This window comes from Sus scrofa, chromosome 6 (assembly GCF_000003025.6).
Source record: "Sus scrofa isolate TJ Tabasco breed Duroc chromosome 6, Sscrofa11.1, whole genome shotgun sequence".
In the NCBI taxonomy this organism is placed as follows: domain Eukaryota; kingdom Metazoa; phylum Chordata; class Mammalia; order Artiodactyla; family Suidae; genus Sus; species Sus scrofa.
The window spans coordinates 54,921,627-54,938,921 of NC_010448.4; the positions used below are offsets into that span (position 1 = coordinate 54,921,627).

The 17,295-nt window shown below is 56.1% G+C and overlaps 2 protein-coding genes across 2 annotated transcripts in view; both read right to left on the reverse strand.

Moving 5' to 3' along the window:
* The window catches only part of IL4I1 (interleukin 4 induced 1), a 39,440-nt gene that overhangs the window by 15,226 nt on the left and 6,919 nt on the right, over nt 1–17,295 (reverse strand). The window lies entirely within an intron of this gene.
* NUP62 (nucleoporin 62) overlaps nt 1–17,295 on the reverse strand; it is a 24,079-nt gene continuing 6,784 nt past the window's right edge. The window contains exons 2-3 of the mRNA XM_021094769.1: nt 965–1,665; nt 1–920 (exon numbers count right to left, since the gene is read on the reverse strand). Coding sequence (XP_020950428.1) covers nt 1–920; nt 965–1,601 — 1,557 coding nt within the window. The 5' untranslated portion in view covers nt 1,602–1,665. The remainder of the gene's footprint in view (nt 921–964; nt 1,666–17,295) is intronic.

Below are 17,295 nucleotides of genomic sequence, written 5' to 3' on the forward strand. Positions count from 1 at the left end.
TTAGTCGAAGGTGATGCGGAGGCTGCGCTCCTGCTCCTTGCGCCGGCCCTCGCACACCTTGGTCACCTCCTCCACCTTCCTCTGCAGCAGGGCCGAGTTCTGGTCGATCCACTGCAGGGAGTCCATGTGCGCATTGAGGATCTTGCAGATCTGCTGCAGTGGGTCGCTGGTGTCGGCGGGGCCCCCCGACGTGTTCAGGTGCTCAATGATGTCCTTAAGGTCCTGGGCCATGCGCTTGAGCTGCGCGTCGATGTTCTCGGCCAGCTTGTAGGTCTTCTCTCGCTCCTCATCCGCGTGCTGCAGGTACACTGTCCCGCTCTGCTCCTTGACCGACTCCTCCAGCGGGCTCAGCAGGTCCTCCAGCTCCTTCTGCTGAGACAGGATGAAGTCGAGCTCCTGGTCCAGCCTCTTCTGGTCCAGCTTCACCTTCTCGACCTCGCGGTGGAGGGTGGTGATCTTCTCCCCGTTCTCGATCAGCGTGCGGTCCCAGGCGTTGACCTGCGTGGCCTGCTGCAGGAAGTGCCGCTCCTGGTCCTCCAGCTCCAGGCTCCACTTGTTGATCAGACTCTCCAGTTGGGCGTAGGTCATCGCGGGGTTGGCGGATACGCCGGTGGCCGCACTGGGGCCGGCTGCAGCGGTCCCGGAGGCCGCTGTGTTGCTGGGGATGGCAGCTGGTGCCAGTGGTTTGAGATTCAAGGCCAAGCCTGTGGTGGTGGCGGTGGCGGCGGTGGTGGTCGTGGCTGCAGAGGTGGTGGAAGCTGCTCCGGGGGGCTTCAGGCTAAAGCCCAGCATCCCTGTTCCGGGCGTTCCGGCTGTGGTTGCTGGGGCACAAAGGGAGAGCCCCGAGGTGGTAGATGAGGCTGGAGTGGTTGCCAGTGAGGCAAAGAGCGTGGGCCCAGTGGTGGTGGTGGTGGTGGTGGTGGTGGTGGTGGTGGTGGTGGCGGCGGCGGCGGCGGCGTGGTGGGTGTGGGGGCAGCCGGCTGTGTGGCCCCCGCCCCAGTGGCTACTGGAGTGGCCGGAGTGAAGGGCAGCCCGGGAAGGGCTGTGGGTTGGGCCGAACTCCCCACGGAGCCGATGTTGAAGCTGGAGGTCCCAGTCTGGGACGTGCTTCCACTTGTGAACGAGAAGCCCCCGGGCGTGGTAGACGGAGCAGCAGAGGTGGTGGTGGAGCCAAACACAAAGCCGCTGGGCGTGGAGCCCTGGGCGGATGTGACGGCGCTCGAGACGGCATTGGAGAGCGTGCTGCCGCCCAGCCCGAAGCCGCTGGGCTGTGCTGGGGCTGGGGTGGCAGCTGCGCTGCTGCTCAGGTTTAGCTTTGGGGTGCTCAGGCCTAAGGAAAACCCAGTTCCTCCTGCGGCAGGAGTTGTGGTTCCAAAACTGAATCCCGGGGCCTGCGCTGTCGCTGAAGCCTGGGTGGTGAGTGAGAACAGGCTGGTGGAAGGGGTGCTCGAGGCCGGCTGGGAAGGGGTCCCAAAATTAAACCCTCCGGTGCCAGATGTAGAGAAAGAAAACGCAGCAGGTGTGGTCGTTGCTGTCTTTGCAGCGCCGAATGTAAACCCGCCTGTGGGGGCCCCCGTGCCTCCAAAATTAAACCTGCTCATGGCTCCAGACTCTGGTGGCAGCAGCTACTCCGGCTCCCAAAGCAATTCCACCGGTGTCTGCAACCTTGGAAAGATGGTTAAAGCAGAGGAAGTGACACGATCAGATGGCAGTTTTGGAAAGGCAGCCTCAGTGGCACGATGGAGCCCATCTGCAGGGTGGCAGGGCTCGATAATTACGATAAGCGGCCACCCTTGCTCTTCCCGCCACCAAACCTAAGCAGGCCCTGCTCAGCTAGGAAGGAAGGACCGGGACACACAGCCGCTACCCCGGCGGATTAGGCGCAAGGAGCAGGATGGACTTGGGCCCAGCACAGCCTGGTCAGCTGGAGTCCCGCTGTGAGGGGGGGAAGCCCAACCGACTGCAGCCCAAGGAGGCGGTCAGACTGGAGGCGCTCTGGCAAGCGGGACCAGAGACACACAAATGCCTTTGGGACCCACGCTGCAGAGCCCTCTGCTGACTGCAAGCGGGCGGGATGTAGACTGATTCTGGATCTCACAGAGAGATGGCCCTGGGAAGCAAAGCCGTGTAGCAAGGCCTCAGGTGCCCAAGGCCCCCCCTTGTGCACCCACACTGTTTAGGAGGGTAGGTGTGTACCCCCACCCTCCTTCTAATTCAGGGGCGAGCAGGAGACCTGGGTGCTCAATCAGAGCGCTTGGCACCCCAGGTCAAGAGGACATTGAGATGCCAGGCAGTTGAGAGGTTTCTCTCCAGGTGCGGGAGAGGCGGCCTCCTGCACCTGCAGGGCACCCCCATCTTCTCAGCCGCTGGCAGTGGGAGAAAGAGGCCGACACCCGAGAGAGCACAGAGAGGAGATGGGGAGAGAGCGACTGTGGAAGAATCCAGTCCTGCTCACCAGCCTCACCCCATCTTAGCAGAAGCTCTCTGTGGGCCAGCCCAGCCCCCGTTGGGTTTAAGCTGACGGGATTTCCATAATCTCTAACTGAAAAGCCCTGAGCAGAGCCTTGTGTTAGCTGGAATGTCCAAGGTGATTTGGAGAGGAAAGGATCAGAGGGTGAGCTAGACAGAGATGTTTTTAGGCAAAGGGGCCCACGCTAGCACTGACGTCAGGCAGGCAGCTCGTGGATGCGCCCTCCCACCGCGGTCTGGAGGCAAAGGTCAGGTCCCCGTGTCCAAGATGAGGAAACGGGCTCAGAGGGCTGCGGTGACCTGCCAGGAGCGGACCCAGGCCGAGGGTCTTCTCGGGACCCTGCTGGCCCCACCCACGCATCTCCTTGCCCAGCACAGGCACCAGACGACAGGCAGGGCATTTCTCTGCACCCACTGAGGGGACCAGTGAGGTATCAGCCACAAGGGAAGATCTGCATCACACCCACTGATGTGGCCTCAACTATGCACAAGAAATGCGAGAAATGACAACAAAGGGACGCGGCAGGCAAATTTAGCAGTGCAGCGCAATCTCGGCTGTGGAAAAAGAGAACAACTCAGAGCAAAGCAGGTCAGAAGGAAATATATCGAGATGTGGTCAGGGGCTGTCTCTGGGGTGTGGGACTACACGTGGCTCAGCTGCTTGGTAACTGGCAGTCATTCCAAACGCTTGTTCTGTCTGTACAATAAAGAAACGTAATGATAAGCAAGGTTTTCAAAAATAACTAAATCACGTGGTATAAATTTACTCTGCAGAACCAGGAAACTTGTGCAGCCAGGTTCCTTCTTTTTTTGGGGGGGGGGGGCACACCGCAGCATATGGAAGTTCCCAGGCTAGGGGTCAAATCAGAGCTAAAGCTGCCAGCCTACACCACAGCTCACGGTCACACCAGATCCCTGACCCACTGAGCGAGGCCAGGGATCAGAACCCGCATCCCGTGGTAATATTAGCTGGATTCATTTCTGCTGCACCCTGAAGGGAACTCCATGCAGTCAGGTTCTAAAAATCACAGTTCAAGTGGGACAGATAGAGTTACTGAATTAAACAAGCCTCCCCAAGGCTGGCTCTCAATCAGACCTCGTCTTGCCCCAAAGGTGACTCGGGCATGGGGAAGGACCAGACACCACGGGTTGGGCCAAAGGCAGCGGGGGAAGCTGGCACATGGATATAAGACTGTGCCAAAGACGTGGGCCTCCAAGGATGCCCGTGTCCCACTCCCTGGAACCTGTACTACACCACAGTGTGTGGCAGAAGGAATGTTCAGGTGTGATTAAATTAAGGATCTTGAAATGAGGCAATTATCCTGGATTAAATGGTGGGCCCTAAATGTCACCATGGGTGTCCTTATAAAATGGAGGCAGAGAGAGATTCGATGAGAGAAGAGTCGGTGAGTGCAGGCGGCCTCTAAAACCTGGAAAAGGCAAGGTACCGGAATCTCCCCTGGAGTCTCCAGAAGGAACCATCCCTTTGACACCTGATTTCAGCCCAGTGAGACTGTTAGACTGATCTTATCTCATCTGAAAGAGAATGATCTGTAGTGTTTCTGCTGCCAAGTCTGTGGTCACCCAGGAGAGCAGCCAAGCAAATATAGCAGGGGAGTAGAAAGTGCCTGGGGATGAGAGAGGAGGCCTCCCGACACCCTAGGGCTCTGAGATTCAGCTGCAGCTTGGCCAAGGTCAGGGGAGTGCCAGTGCTCTGACCACTGGCACCTCATGCTGGGACGCGCAGCACTGTCCCTCTGGGCAGCCTCTGGAAGTGGTGAGCAAAGAAGGAAGCCCAGGAGGGGCTGGGAACCCAACTATGAAGTTCTCATGAAAAGACCCGGGGGTCGTGGCTGACCTCAAATTAAACACGAACTCATGGTCACTGTCACTGCTCAGGGTGCCTTGGGCTGCATGAGAAGTGCCCACTCCAGTGTCAAGACCAAGGTGGTTTTTAGGTCACCCACCCTGGCCCGATAGCTGTGTGCCCAGCACTGAGCTATGGACCCCTCCTCACAACCGCCCTGTGATGAGGTCGGGGTGATGGCCCCGGCACACAGGTGCAAGGGGAGGGGCTCTGACCAAGTCACCTGCGATACCACCCACAGTGGGTCCCTGGACCCCTGCCTTTGCCCTGCAAACCCACTCTACTTCTGCTCCATCAAGCAGGTCACAGGGCCAACAGTGCTGCTCCAGGGGCACAGCCAGCGGCAGCCCACTTTGCCCCCACCCTCGTGTGCTTATTCTCCCTTCATCTTAAGACAGCGGCACTGTGGCTCCGTTTGCAGGCACGAAATTGGTCTCCAGATATAAAGGAAAGACCCGGGCTTGAACTCTGCTCCTGCCGCTCACTAGCTGTGGGTCCCGGGGCAGGTGGCTGCCCCTGCTCCGTCTCTGCTTCCCTGCCTGTGATGAGGACAGCCCCTCGCACCCGGGAGAATCACCCGAGGTTTCGACTGAGGGGCCGCGGGCCTGGCCCAGAGAAGGTGCCCACAGGTCCTGCTCCCTCTCCCAGCCTGGTTCTTCCTTTCTCTCGGGATCCACAGGGAACCCTCTCCCAGCCAGAGGCAGAGGAAACCTGCCTGCGTAGCTGCCCTTCCCTCTGCCTTCCTAGCAGAGCTCTGGCCTTGTGCCCGTGCTTCTGGGGAGAGGAGCCCGGACCACCCCAGCCTGCTGGTCTCGGCCAGATCTCCACTGGCGCCCTCCAGGCCGGCACCTCCAGGACCCACACTCCAGACGCGCACGGGCACTCATATCACCAACTTCCGTCTCTCCGGGGACGGGAACCCGGCCTTGGCCTCTCTGCAAAGCCCTTCTGTGGGCCTCAGAAAAAGGTGGTGGCCGCCACTCTGAAGACCACAGGCACCTGGCCCTGCGCCAGACCCCTCCTGGCTGGAGACGCCCCACCCCACCCCTGCCCCTCAAGCCGGGTCCGCTGTTAGTAGAAGCAGCCAGAATGGCTACAACTCCGCGTCTCAGTTCTCAAGACCTCACCCGAGAGAACTTTCGCTATTATTAATAAGCTGCAGCTACAAGTTTTCAGAAGAGCATTTATAGAAAGTTCTTTGCTTTTTATACCATTAAGAAACCACAAGGAAAACAATCTTCTGTGGGGGCCTGCCTGGTTTAACGGTTCGGTCATCCATTTCCAACAGCTCGGATGCCAGGGACCCACGAACGATGGTGAGGGCGCCCTGGCCCAGCCCGGAACACTGCGGGCCCCTGCTCACTTGTGCCCGAAAACAGGTCCATCTGACAAACGAGGGGAGTGAGGTCCAGGGAGGTTACTGAACTCCTGGCCTCCGCCTGGAAATGGGGAGGAGGCCCGGCTTGAGGGGGAGCAGGGAAGGGCTGACAGGCAGGCCCAGGTGGTCCGAACCCCGCACATCCCAAAGAACGACTGGCCCCTGCCAGCTCCTGGGAGGGAACCTTAAGTCCTTGGAGCATCCTGCCTAACAGCACGTCTTTAAGGGGGCGGGTGTCTCAGGGTATCAGCATGATCTGTGGGGGGCTGGGGACTGAGTAACAAAGGTCAGTGACAGGTGCTCGGAGCCTGGATGGCAAGGCTTCCTTGGTGGGCAACATTCTGCGCATGTGCTGTGTGACCCCACTGGGAGAGGACGACCGGAAGCTGTGACCTCGTGTCTCCTGGACTCTGCCCTGTGTCCCTTTTACCTTTGCTGATTTCAATCTTTTTGTTTTCTGCTGTAATAAACCACAACTCTGCTGAGCTGTGAGTCCTAGCAAATCATGGAACCTGAGGGTGGTCTCAGGGATGCCTGACATGCCTGTATGCTGCCACGTGACATGATGAGAGACGCTGGCAGAGCCAGAGATGCCACAATCACGGTCAGACTTTATCCTGAGGGTGCCGTGGAGAAACTTTAAGGAAGCTTCTGGGAAGGCCTAACATGGCCAGATCTGTGTGTGGGGGATAGGCTGGAGGGGTGGAGGCTGGGACACGGTCCAGGCCCTGAGCCCAAGACCTGAGCCAGGACTCGAGGGACAGCGAAGACAGCCCCAGGTCAGGAAATGTCTACATCTGCAATGAAATGAGACAAACTGATGGTTCTGCAGGGCCTGTCCTGGTTAACCAACCAGAACTTCCAGAGTTTCTCACAAAGGTGGCTAAACACAGGCACACCACTGTGAACTGGGGGGAGAGGAGGAAGCCCTCCGTGAGGGCTCGTCCACTTTTACCAAAGCGGTGAGCTTCCCCACAGAGGAGCTGGCGGTGCTGGCGGGGGGGGGGGGGGGGGTACAAAAGCGGGGCAGGCGGTGCTCTTCCTGGAAAAAGCTGAGGGTGTGCTCCGTCGGCCACAGGGGATGAGGCCCGGAGGGAGAAGTGGCTGCCTGAGGGCGCTGAGGGAGTTACCGGCAGAGCAGGCAGCCATGCACTTGCCCTTGTTTTTCAAACCACCTCCAGCTGCCTTCGCAGCCCAGGGGGGCGTCTGGGATTCCCACCTATAGACACACACCGTGTCCCTGGCCTTTTTTTTTTGGTCTTTTTAGGGCCACACCTGCAGCATACGGAAGTTCCCAGGCTAGGGGTCGAACTGAAGCTGCACCTGCCAGCCACAGCCACAGCCACGCCAGATCCGAGTCGTGTCTGAAACCTACACCACGGTTCACGGCAACGCCGGATCCTTAACCCACTCCACTAAGCAAGGCCAGGGATCGAACCCAAGGCCTCATGGATACTAGTTCGATTTGCTAACCACTGAGCCACGACGGGAACTCCTGTCCCTGGCTTTGAGGACCCAGGTTCTCCACTGTCACCTCGAGCCTCACGAGTCCACCAACCTCAGCCCTGTCTGCAGTTCTTGTGCCGCTCCAAACCCAACTTTATCTACTTTATTCAATCCAGCAATTACTCAGCCCTGCCCGGTGCGTAGTGATGACAACAGAGAGGAAAAAAGGCCTGTCCCCACAAGGCGGGGTGGTCACATAGGCCCAATTCTCTGCAGTACAATGGTCAGTCATACAACAGGTTTTGGGGGTCTTTTTTGTCCATGCCCAAGCAAGAGCAAGTTCTCAGGCCAGGGATCAAACTCACACCACAACAATGATAGCACTTGATCCTTAACCCACTGAGCTACCAGGGAACTCCCACAACAGGTATTTTTGTGCATCTTTTTATCACCGATGGGACCAACGAGCCCCAGCTCTCACATCCCCACAGGGGAGAGAGGCAGGAAAAGACGTCACAGAGAAATTACGTGTTAGAAGAGGCTCAGCGTCAAGGAGAAAAGACGGAGTGGGGCAGGGGCAGTGGGGGCGCCGGTGCAGGGTGTGGGCATTAAACAAGACAGCCCAGGGGAAGAGCATCTGAGACCAGAGGGAGCAGCCAGAGCAAAGTCCCGGGACTCACGCCCACCCCCACCTCCAGATAGCAAGAGCAGGGGCGTTTGCTGGGGATGAATACGGGGGGACCTCAGCCTTGGAACAGAGGAATGGAAAGATTAAGGGGGATATGGGGGGAGGGGTGTGGTGTGTGGACAGAAGAACAGCCCTAGACATGTCCATACCCCAATCCTGTAACTTGTGAACATGCGACCTCACTCGGCAAAAAGGGACTTGACAGAGGTGACGGGGAGATGGTCTCGGATGATCTGTGTGTGGGCTTTAAAACGTCCTCAAGGAGGCAGACGGCAGAGCCAGCGGGACTGGGACCGTTGCAGGAAAGGCTACTCTGAAGACGGAGGGAGGGGCCACGAGCCAAGGAAAGCAGGTGGCCTGGGAGGAGCCGGAAAGGCCAAAAGCAGCCTCTCCCTGGGTCTCCAGAGGAGCACAGCGCCACGCGCTCCGCTCCGCTCAGACGTCTGCCCTCCAGAGCTGAGAGAGGAAACGTCTGTGCTGTTTTAAGCCACTAGGTTTGCGGTAACTTGTTCCAACAGCAATAAGAACCTAATACCAGGGGAAGGGACAAAGAAAGAACAAGATGGAACTAAGCGCAGATAAAGGGATGGGCAACATATCCCAGAGCTGGACTGAGGGGCGACGGGGCAGGCCTGCCTCTGTGCAAGGGCCGAGGGCATGGGGCTGTGGCAACCGCTGGGCTCCGGCAGCTGAGGGGCTAGAGGGGAAAAGAACTGTGAGCTGTAATTCTGAAAACCTGTTCACTCCCTGCCATAGGGGCCATCTCATGGGCGTGAACGCGTGTGACACCCAGCAAGGGCAGGCCACCTAGGACCAAAGGAGGGACAAGATGGCCTGGGAGCATCAAGGAGGGCTCTCGGTGGTGATGAGCCCGCAAGGCAGGATTGCTCCGTTTCGTGCACTGAGAGCAGTGCCCAGCATGCAGCAGGTGCCCAGTAATGGTGAGTGGCGGGTGCACTGAGAAGTAACAATAACCACCCTTTACTGAGTCCACCTATGCAAGCGGCACCCAGGCCAGGAGCATTGGGTAGCAGCACTGCACCCTTGCTGGATGGGAAACAGACTCAGAGAAGCAATTTGACTTCTCCAAGGTCACAGAGCAATGAACACTAGTCCCAGGAAGGGGGTCTGGCTCTTTCTGGGGCAGGGGAGGGGGAGAGGTCAGAATCGAGCCTTCCAGGAGGAGTGACAGAGGCCAGCTCCGGTACAGCCGCGGCTGGAGCAGCAGGCTACGGGGAGTGGTGTTGAAGGCCAGGTCGCAGACTGACTGCCAGCTGGTCCACCCCCTGGACAGAGACAAAGCCGTGACCCTGATTCCCTCCTGACCCCGCCGTGGCCCTGCAGCTTTCCACCGCAGAAGCTCGAGCAACCCGCTCACAATAAGCCTCATCCACTGGGGCTGAGATGGCTGCTGTCCCCTATATCCACCCCCTTCCTTCAAAACAGAAACTCTCTTTCATTTGGCGCAGCAGCAGCGAGTCCAAAGGACTGTGTCTCCGAGGGCTCCTTGACGAAGCTCAGGAGTACAAACTCGGCTGTCTAGTCCACGGAGGGGCCAGGAGAAGGGTGGCAGACCCACAGCTGTCATCCCAAGCCCACCAGGCACTTGCACATGCACCATGGGAGCTCTGCGGTCAGCGCCTTCGGCTGACCTTGTGTCAGTCACCCGGCAGGACATGGCCCAGCGCTGCTCCACTACTCCTGGCTGTGGGATCTTCATTCCAGGCTGATCCCACGGAGCCCCAGTTTCCTATCTGAAAAAAGCTGATGATGGCCACAGAATCATATGGTCTCTGTGAAGTGAAATGGTCTGATCCCTGTCAAGCACTTAGCTAAGTGCCTGGGGTATCCTTGGGGCCCAGAAATTGTGAACTTAATGCCAGTTCTGGGAGGTGAAGGGAGCCAAAGCTCCTGGCATTCTGCCCACAGCCACCTGATGGCGCTGCCGACAACACCCAGCCCAGACAGTGCCAAGGCAGCTCTGTGCCAACCACCCTTTGCCCCGGCATTAGCTTTCTACATAATAAGACTTGGAGGAAGTGAGACTGTGGGCTCAGAGAGACCAGAGGAGCGGAGGAGAGAGCCGAGAGCGAGGGGGACATCAGAGACTGGGAGACCGTTATTTCTGGTCATCAGCCCAGCCCAGCTGCTACCTCTGCTGTGTTAGGACAGGGCACCCCCCTGCCCCGAGTCACTTCCTCGGGGATGTCTCACCAAAGGTCAAGCCCAAGCCCACAAACTCTTGCTTCTTAAATCTCTCTTGAATTGAATCCCCCCTCTCCCTTGAGTAAAAGAAAATCCCTCTAAAGCCCAAGAAAACAAATGAGTCAAGAGAGACTGCCCTTCAAAAATGAAAATCAGGAGTTCCCGCCATGGCGCAGTAGGTTAAAGAATCTGGCGTTGCCACAGCTGCTCGAATTCAATCCCTGGCCTGGGAACTTCCATATGCCACGGATGCAGCCACAAGAAAAAAAAAAAAAAAAAGAAAAGAAACTCAACCAGTCAGCCGTATGCTCACCAGACTGTAGCCGAGTCTCGACCGTTTCAGGCCCAGAGCAGTGAGAAGCCCGAATGGCTGGACCAGTGTGTGGTGTGAAGCCACGGGGGTGCTGATGGGCCACCAGTGGAGGTACAGTTTTGATGGACTCACTCAAGTTGCTGGGGGTGGGGTCGGGCAAGACGCCTGCAGTGGCCTGGCAGGAGCCAAGTGACCAGGGCCACTTTGCCCGGCTCTCTTGGCTGGTGGGTCCCGTCAATCCCGGGTGCGGGAAATGGAGCCTCAGGGAGGAGCAGGGGTGCCTTTCTAAGCCAGTCTGCGGCCGGGAAAACTCGGCACTCCCCTCTGTCCAGAGGTCGCCTCTCTCCACAGCACAAGGTCCCCAACAGCAAGGGTGGGCAGGAGACCAGACAAGCCAGTTTTCAACGGCCCCCTCCCCGCTTAAGCTGCCTGTGATTCTCGTCTAAAGACGGGGCCTCTCACCCTCGCAGGTGTAGGGAACCTGCATGATGCACTTGAGACCTGTTCAAAGAGGCACGTCTGTCTGTCCTTCTGTCCCTCAAGGGGAGGGCCATGGAAAGCCTCCCTGCCTGTCCTACTGCCAGGCCCTGGTCACATGAACGGATCCCTAAATGTCCCTGCATACCGACGGCCCAGGAGGCACTGTCTCACGTGTGCCACTTCCCAAATTAAGTTCTTTTCATGAGTAGTTTGTTCACCCAGTTCTCTGCTCAGAAGCTGCAGAGGGAATGCATGGTCTCTGTGGTCCCCCCACCCCCACGCAGGCACCTGCCTTCCCTGGGGACAAGCTTTTGGGTGCCTTGTGCCTCTTTCCAGAGACTGTCAACGCACTTTGGGGAGTGCCGTCTGCACTCTGCCCGGCTGCGCATGCCCCCTCCCGCTGCCTTTGCCTGGCAGCAGGTACCACCCTCACCCTCACTGGACGGAGGAGGAGAGCCTCGCCTCGCCGTGGCGTTGCCTCAGCTGGTAGCTAAATGCTTCTTGGACTCCTAGGTTCTCAGCCATCCTCGTCTTCCTTCCCTCCCTTGAAAAATACTCTCTCTCCCCCGAGAAGTCACCTCACAGCTAATGAGCAATTACTTTCTCCTTCTCCCTAGGGGCCCAAACTTGCACTCGGAGGAGCTCAGGTGGTGGGACAAACAGCAACTTTCCCCACGGAAAAAAGAAGTCAGGTAAGATATACACGCAAAAGGAGTCAGGAAACAACAACCAGAAGAGCAGATTTTTTAGCAAGATTCTATCTAGAACTTTTTTTTTTTTTTTGCTTTTTATAGCCACACCCTTGGCACATGGAGGTTCCCAGGCTAGGGGTCTAATAGGAGCTACAGCTGCCGGCCTGCACCACAGCCACAGCAACGCCAGATCTGAGCCACGTCTGCGACCCGCACCCCAGCTCCCGGCAACACCAGATCCTTACCCTACTGAGCGAGACCAGAGATGGAACCCGCAACCTCATGGATACTAGTTGGGTTCATTTCTGCTGCACCACGATGGGAATTCCCTCAGTGCATCTTTAATATTTAAATTTTAACTACTCAATCAACATACCAGGCCTCTCTTTCAAATATTATTTTGGCCAGCACTGACAAAGCTGATTCCCCAGACCGTGAGGTACCCGTTAAGCGCTGTGAACCTTCTATCTCATATGCGTGCTCATAGCCAGGGGACATGTTTTACTCCTTCTCCTCTCCTTCACGGTGTGCCATACTGCATGCATCACTCCGCAATCTGTAGTTTTCAACAGGCTTTTTTTGTCCCATCAATCTGCTGAAATCAGTCCACGGCGTGACTACACCGCATTTCATTTATCCCTCTTTCTACCAACGGACATCTAGGATGCTTCCCGAGTTTTCTTTATTATACACAATATGGCAACAAGCACGCTCGCTCATGCTTTCTCGGGCACAAGTGCAGACACTTTCCAAGGCCGATCTTCAGAAGAACAACTGCTGCCCACAGATACTTGCATTTTGGTTTTACGAGGGACAACCAGAGTGCTCTCCAATTTGCCTATACTTGCTTTTATTCTAACTGGCAGTGCCTGAGATAACGATTTCCCTACAAGCTGCCAGCACCTGAAATTAGGAAAGTTCTACCAATCTGATGTACCAACTGCCTTTTTTCTTTTTTTTTTTTGGTCTTTTTTTTTTTTTTTTTTAAGGGCTGCACCTGAAGCATATGGAGGTTCCCAGGGTAGGGGTCAAATCAGAGCTGCAGCTGCCGGCCTATACCACAGTTCACAGCAATGCCGGATCCTTAACCCAATGAGCAAGGCCAGGGATCGAACCTGTGTCCTCATGGATGCTAGTCAGATTTGTTTCCCCTGAGCCACAATGGGAACCCCCCAACTACATTTATTAAAAAATAATGGGGAGTTCCCGTTGTGGCTCAGTGGTAACAAACCCAACTAGTATCCATGAGGACGTGGGTTAGACCCCTGGCTCCTGCTCAGTGGGTTAAGGATCCGGCATTGCTGTGGCTGTGGTGTAGGCCGGCAGCTGCAGCTCTGATTTGACCCCTAGCCTGGGAACCTTCATATGCCTCGGGTACAGTCATAAAAAGACAAAAAAAAAAAAAAAAAAAAAAAAAAAAAAAAAAAAAAAAAAAAAGATAGGCGTTGCCTGTGGTCTAGCAGGTTCAGGATCTAGCATTGTCACTGCTGTTCTTTGGGTTCAATCCCTGGCCCAAGAACTTTTACATGCTACAGACGTGGCCAAAGAAAGAAAACTGATAAAAGCACTAACCCTACAGGGCCACTGTGTGCCAGAATGTGTCGGATAACTCACCAATACCTCATTCAGTCAGCTGACAAACATCTACTGAGACCTAGGACAAGCCTTGTGCTGGGCAGACAAAGACAATATGGCACGGCCACCCAGCCTTAAAAACCCAGAGTGTTAGAGATGTGACGAAGGAAAAGCCACTAGAATTGAAACAGGTATTCAAACAAAAACATGTACACGCTGTTCACAGAAGCATTATTCCCAACAGCCAAAAGGTGCCCCCACCTCCCACCGCTTTGCCTCCATCATCACTGCTCCTGCCCCTACCAGCCTTGTCGCTGTTTTTCACACAGGCCTAAAGCCCTCATCCTGCCTCAGGGCTTTCGTTTCCTCTCCTGGGAGCACTTTCCCCTCAGAGGGCCCATGCTTCACTCCCTTATACCTCCTGCAGGTCTTTGCTAAAATGTCACCTACACAGGAAGGTCTGCCCCAGCTATCCTTAGGCCCCAGCACCACCTGAAACACATTACACTCCATTTACAGAGCTCACTGGCTGCCTCCCTCCCCGTGAGGACAGCAGCTCCATGAGAGGCAGGGTTTCTGCCCAAGATCGCCACTGCTGTATCTCAAGGTCGGAAATACTTGCTGGCCACTGGGAGCGCTCAGCAAATGCCTGTTAACCGAATAAACAGATCCAGGTTGATGTGTGCCAGGTACTATTTGAGTGCTTCGCATGTACTAACTAGTTAGGTTCTCCCTCCTCCTACTGTGGGGTAGCTACCATTCGCATCTCCCTTTTGGAGTTGGGGTAACGTGCCCAATGTCAATGTAAGTGTCAGAGCCAGGATAAGACAAGTCCCTGCCCTTAAATGACTCCGAGTTTACTGAGGCTAACAAAGACGCAGACTACTGGATGCCATCGTAGACACCATTTTGCTTAGGACCAACTGAAAGCCCACAGAAGGGTCGAGGACAACGTCCTACAGGAGGAAGGGATGTTTGAGCCTGTTTTGAGGGATATGGAGGAGTTGGGGCAGGATGCGTTGGAGCAATAGCTCACGGCAGACAAAAAGCTCAGGCAAGCAGGGGCTTGCTGCCTTGAGGAACAGTATAACACCCTGTGCTAAAACCATGGGATGCCAGAGACACACAAGCAGCTGGTAAGTATGGGAAAAGCATTCTTAGCCATTGGGAAATGCAAATCAAAACTACGAGGGAGGAAGTTCCCTTCGTGGCTCAGCAGTTAAAGAACCCAACCAGGATCCATGAGGAGGTGGGTTCGATCCCTGGCCTGGCTTAGTGGGTTAAGGACCCCGTGTTGTTGTGGTTGTGGCGCAGGCCAGTGGATACAGCTCTGATTCGATCCCTAGCCTGGGAACTTCCATATGCCATGAGATACCAGTTCACTGGTGCCACTAGGACAACGAGAAAAAAGATGGACAATGTCAAGTGTCGGTGAGGATGTGGAGGAACTGGAACCCTCATTCATCGCTAGTGGGAATGTAAGATGGGGCAGCTGCTTTGGAAAACAGTCTGGCAGTTCCTAGAGAGGTTAAGCCTAGCGTTCTCCTACAATCCAGCAATTCCAAGCAATTGAATTTCTGGCTTCTAAGAGCAATGAAAACATATGTCCATACGAAAACTAGTACACATGTATTCTAAAACAGGCAAAGAGGAGAAACAGCCCAGAAGTCCATCAATCGATGAATGGACAAAATGCAGTCCAGCCATACAATGGACTGTCAGTCAGCTTTAATAAGGAATATAGTATTGAAATGTGCTACAAAATGGATGAATCTAAAAAAACACACACAAAGGACCACCTATCGTATGACTGCATTCATATGAAATGTCCAGAGTAAGCAAAGCTATAGAGACAGAAAGTAGGTTAGTGGCTGCCTGGGGACGAGGGAATGGGGAGTGACTAATAGGCACGGGTTTCTTTTTAAGAGGATGAAGATGTTCAAAAATTAGATTCTGCTGCTAGGTACACAACTCTGAACTAAAAACTACTGGATTGCACACTTTAATAAATGGATGTGAACTATGAGGTATTTCAATAAAGCCATCAGACAAACCCAGCAAGCATGAGCTACCAGGGAGAGGTGAGAGGGCAGAGACAGGTGGGGGCCGCGCAGAGCTGCTTTCTAGTCAGGATCACACTCTCTTCTAGGGACGAGCAAGCTGGTTGAGAACAGGCTGGGGGAGAAGATGGAGGCCATCGGGGGCTCCAGGGGAAAGGTGCTTTGGCATGGACACACCCCAACACAAGGCTCGGCGAGGGTCTGAAACACCAGGGCCAAGGGACTTTACGAGATGAGCAGGTGGATGTGGCTGTGTGTGTGTGTAGACAGAACATCTGTGCTCCCTCCCAGCCTCTCTCCTGTAAGACCTAGGGGAGAGGCAGTGGTGTCAGTCGGGGTGGGTGTCGGGGATGGAGGTGTGGGGCAGAGGCAGTTGCTATGGAGACGGCTTCTCTGGGAACCAGATGAAAACCACCAGGGGTGGGGGGCAGGGTGGCTCTGAGTCTGAGATCAGAACCAACCACAGCCCCAACCTGCTCCTGGGGAGCACGCACCACACGAACACTCCTTTCTGGACACAAGTGCGGGGCCCTGTTCGGAGGGCTTTTCCTGTACTCACTGCAACCCAAAGGGGTGGGAACTCTAGGCCTCCCATTTAACAGATGAGCAAACTGAAGCCACAGGAACTTAGATAACTTGCCCAAAGTCACACAGGCAGTCAGGACTGACAAGGCTGTCTGACCCCAGAGCTGAGCTCTCCAATGTGACCTGTTCGACCACCCCCCTGGCGCCTGCCACGTCCAGCTCCTTCCTGTTCTCGAATGACATCCCGTCGCCATCACCTTCCAGACTAGTTTCACTCTCACATCCACTTCGGTGCTATCTGCTCCCCCACCCCCAAGGGGAGACTCCGGGCAGTGGCTTGGAGTGAAGAGGGGGCCCCAGCTGCTCTTTCCTGCCTCTCCACCCCCATGGGAACCCGTTCCTGCTCTGGGAGGGGCAGGAGGAAGGCAAAGGGCTCTAGAACAAACCTAAGAGGTCTGAGGTCCAGGGGCCCTGTTGGCCGCTGACCCCCAACGCTCTCCAAGGGACCCCTGGGCGTGTGAGGTTCCCCTGCCTCTGCCTCAAGCCTCTCTCTGGCTCCACTCAGTTCCCCGACTGGCCACCCCAGTGGGTGTGGCTGGGTTCGTTCAGGCCCTGCGACTTTCCCCAGCAGTACAGAGCATCCAAGGCCCACCTCAGGGCAGGGGTACAAGCCGCGCTGCAGGTGCCCCTGTGGGCCCTGCCTTGGCTCTCCACCTCCGTCTCCCACCAGGCAGGAGGAGCGGGTCTGCTGTGAGAAAGGGCAGGGCACCCCTGACAGCCAGGCCCTGGTGCTCTCCTGCTTGGCACAATGTCGCAGAACAGACACCAGGCAAGGCCACTCTGGCTGCAACAGATTACGACACGTCTCAACACAGACAAAAACACAAACATTGTCCAAGGCACAAAAATGACCAAACGTCACCCTCCTGGCTCAGAGCTGACAGCTGCTGCTTAACTAAGCACGGCATCGTCCCCACTGATAAGGATGCTGGTTGTAGGCTTGGCCCTGTTTCCTGCCAGCCTCCGATCCAGAGCAAAACCTCGCTTCCCCAACCCAGCCCAGCCCCTAGAAGTCCTCTGACAATCCCTGTACTAAGGTGGCCCCCTGACTGCAATAAGCAAGAAACCCACACTGTTTAACCACGTGTATTGGGAGTGGCTTCCAGCTGGGGGCTGACCAAGGACAGAAGGGGTAAAAAGCCCCCAGCCCCCAGACAATCCCTAGACTTCCCCTTCCCTGCTGCCCAGCTGCCCACAGACACCGCCCTCCCCAGCTCTACAGAGGACCAGGCAGTCTGGGTGAGGCCCGAATCCTCAGTGACTTCGGGCAGAGGACGGCGGATCCGGGCGGGGGGATCACTGCATGTAGTCAGGGAGGGCCCTCGGCCCCAGCCTCACCACGATCTCTGAATGACTCACCAGCCTTTTAAGACGTGGATCACGCAGAAAGGCTGGTTACTAACCTCTCCTGTAAAATCTGAAGCTCTGCGCCACCAGGCCGGCACTGCTGCCCAGCACACAGGGCAACCCCAGGCAACGCCTGTGCCTGTGGAGACAGGTGTCGTTCTAGGCCTTTCCACAGGTGACCTCACCACTG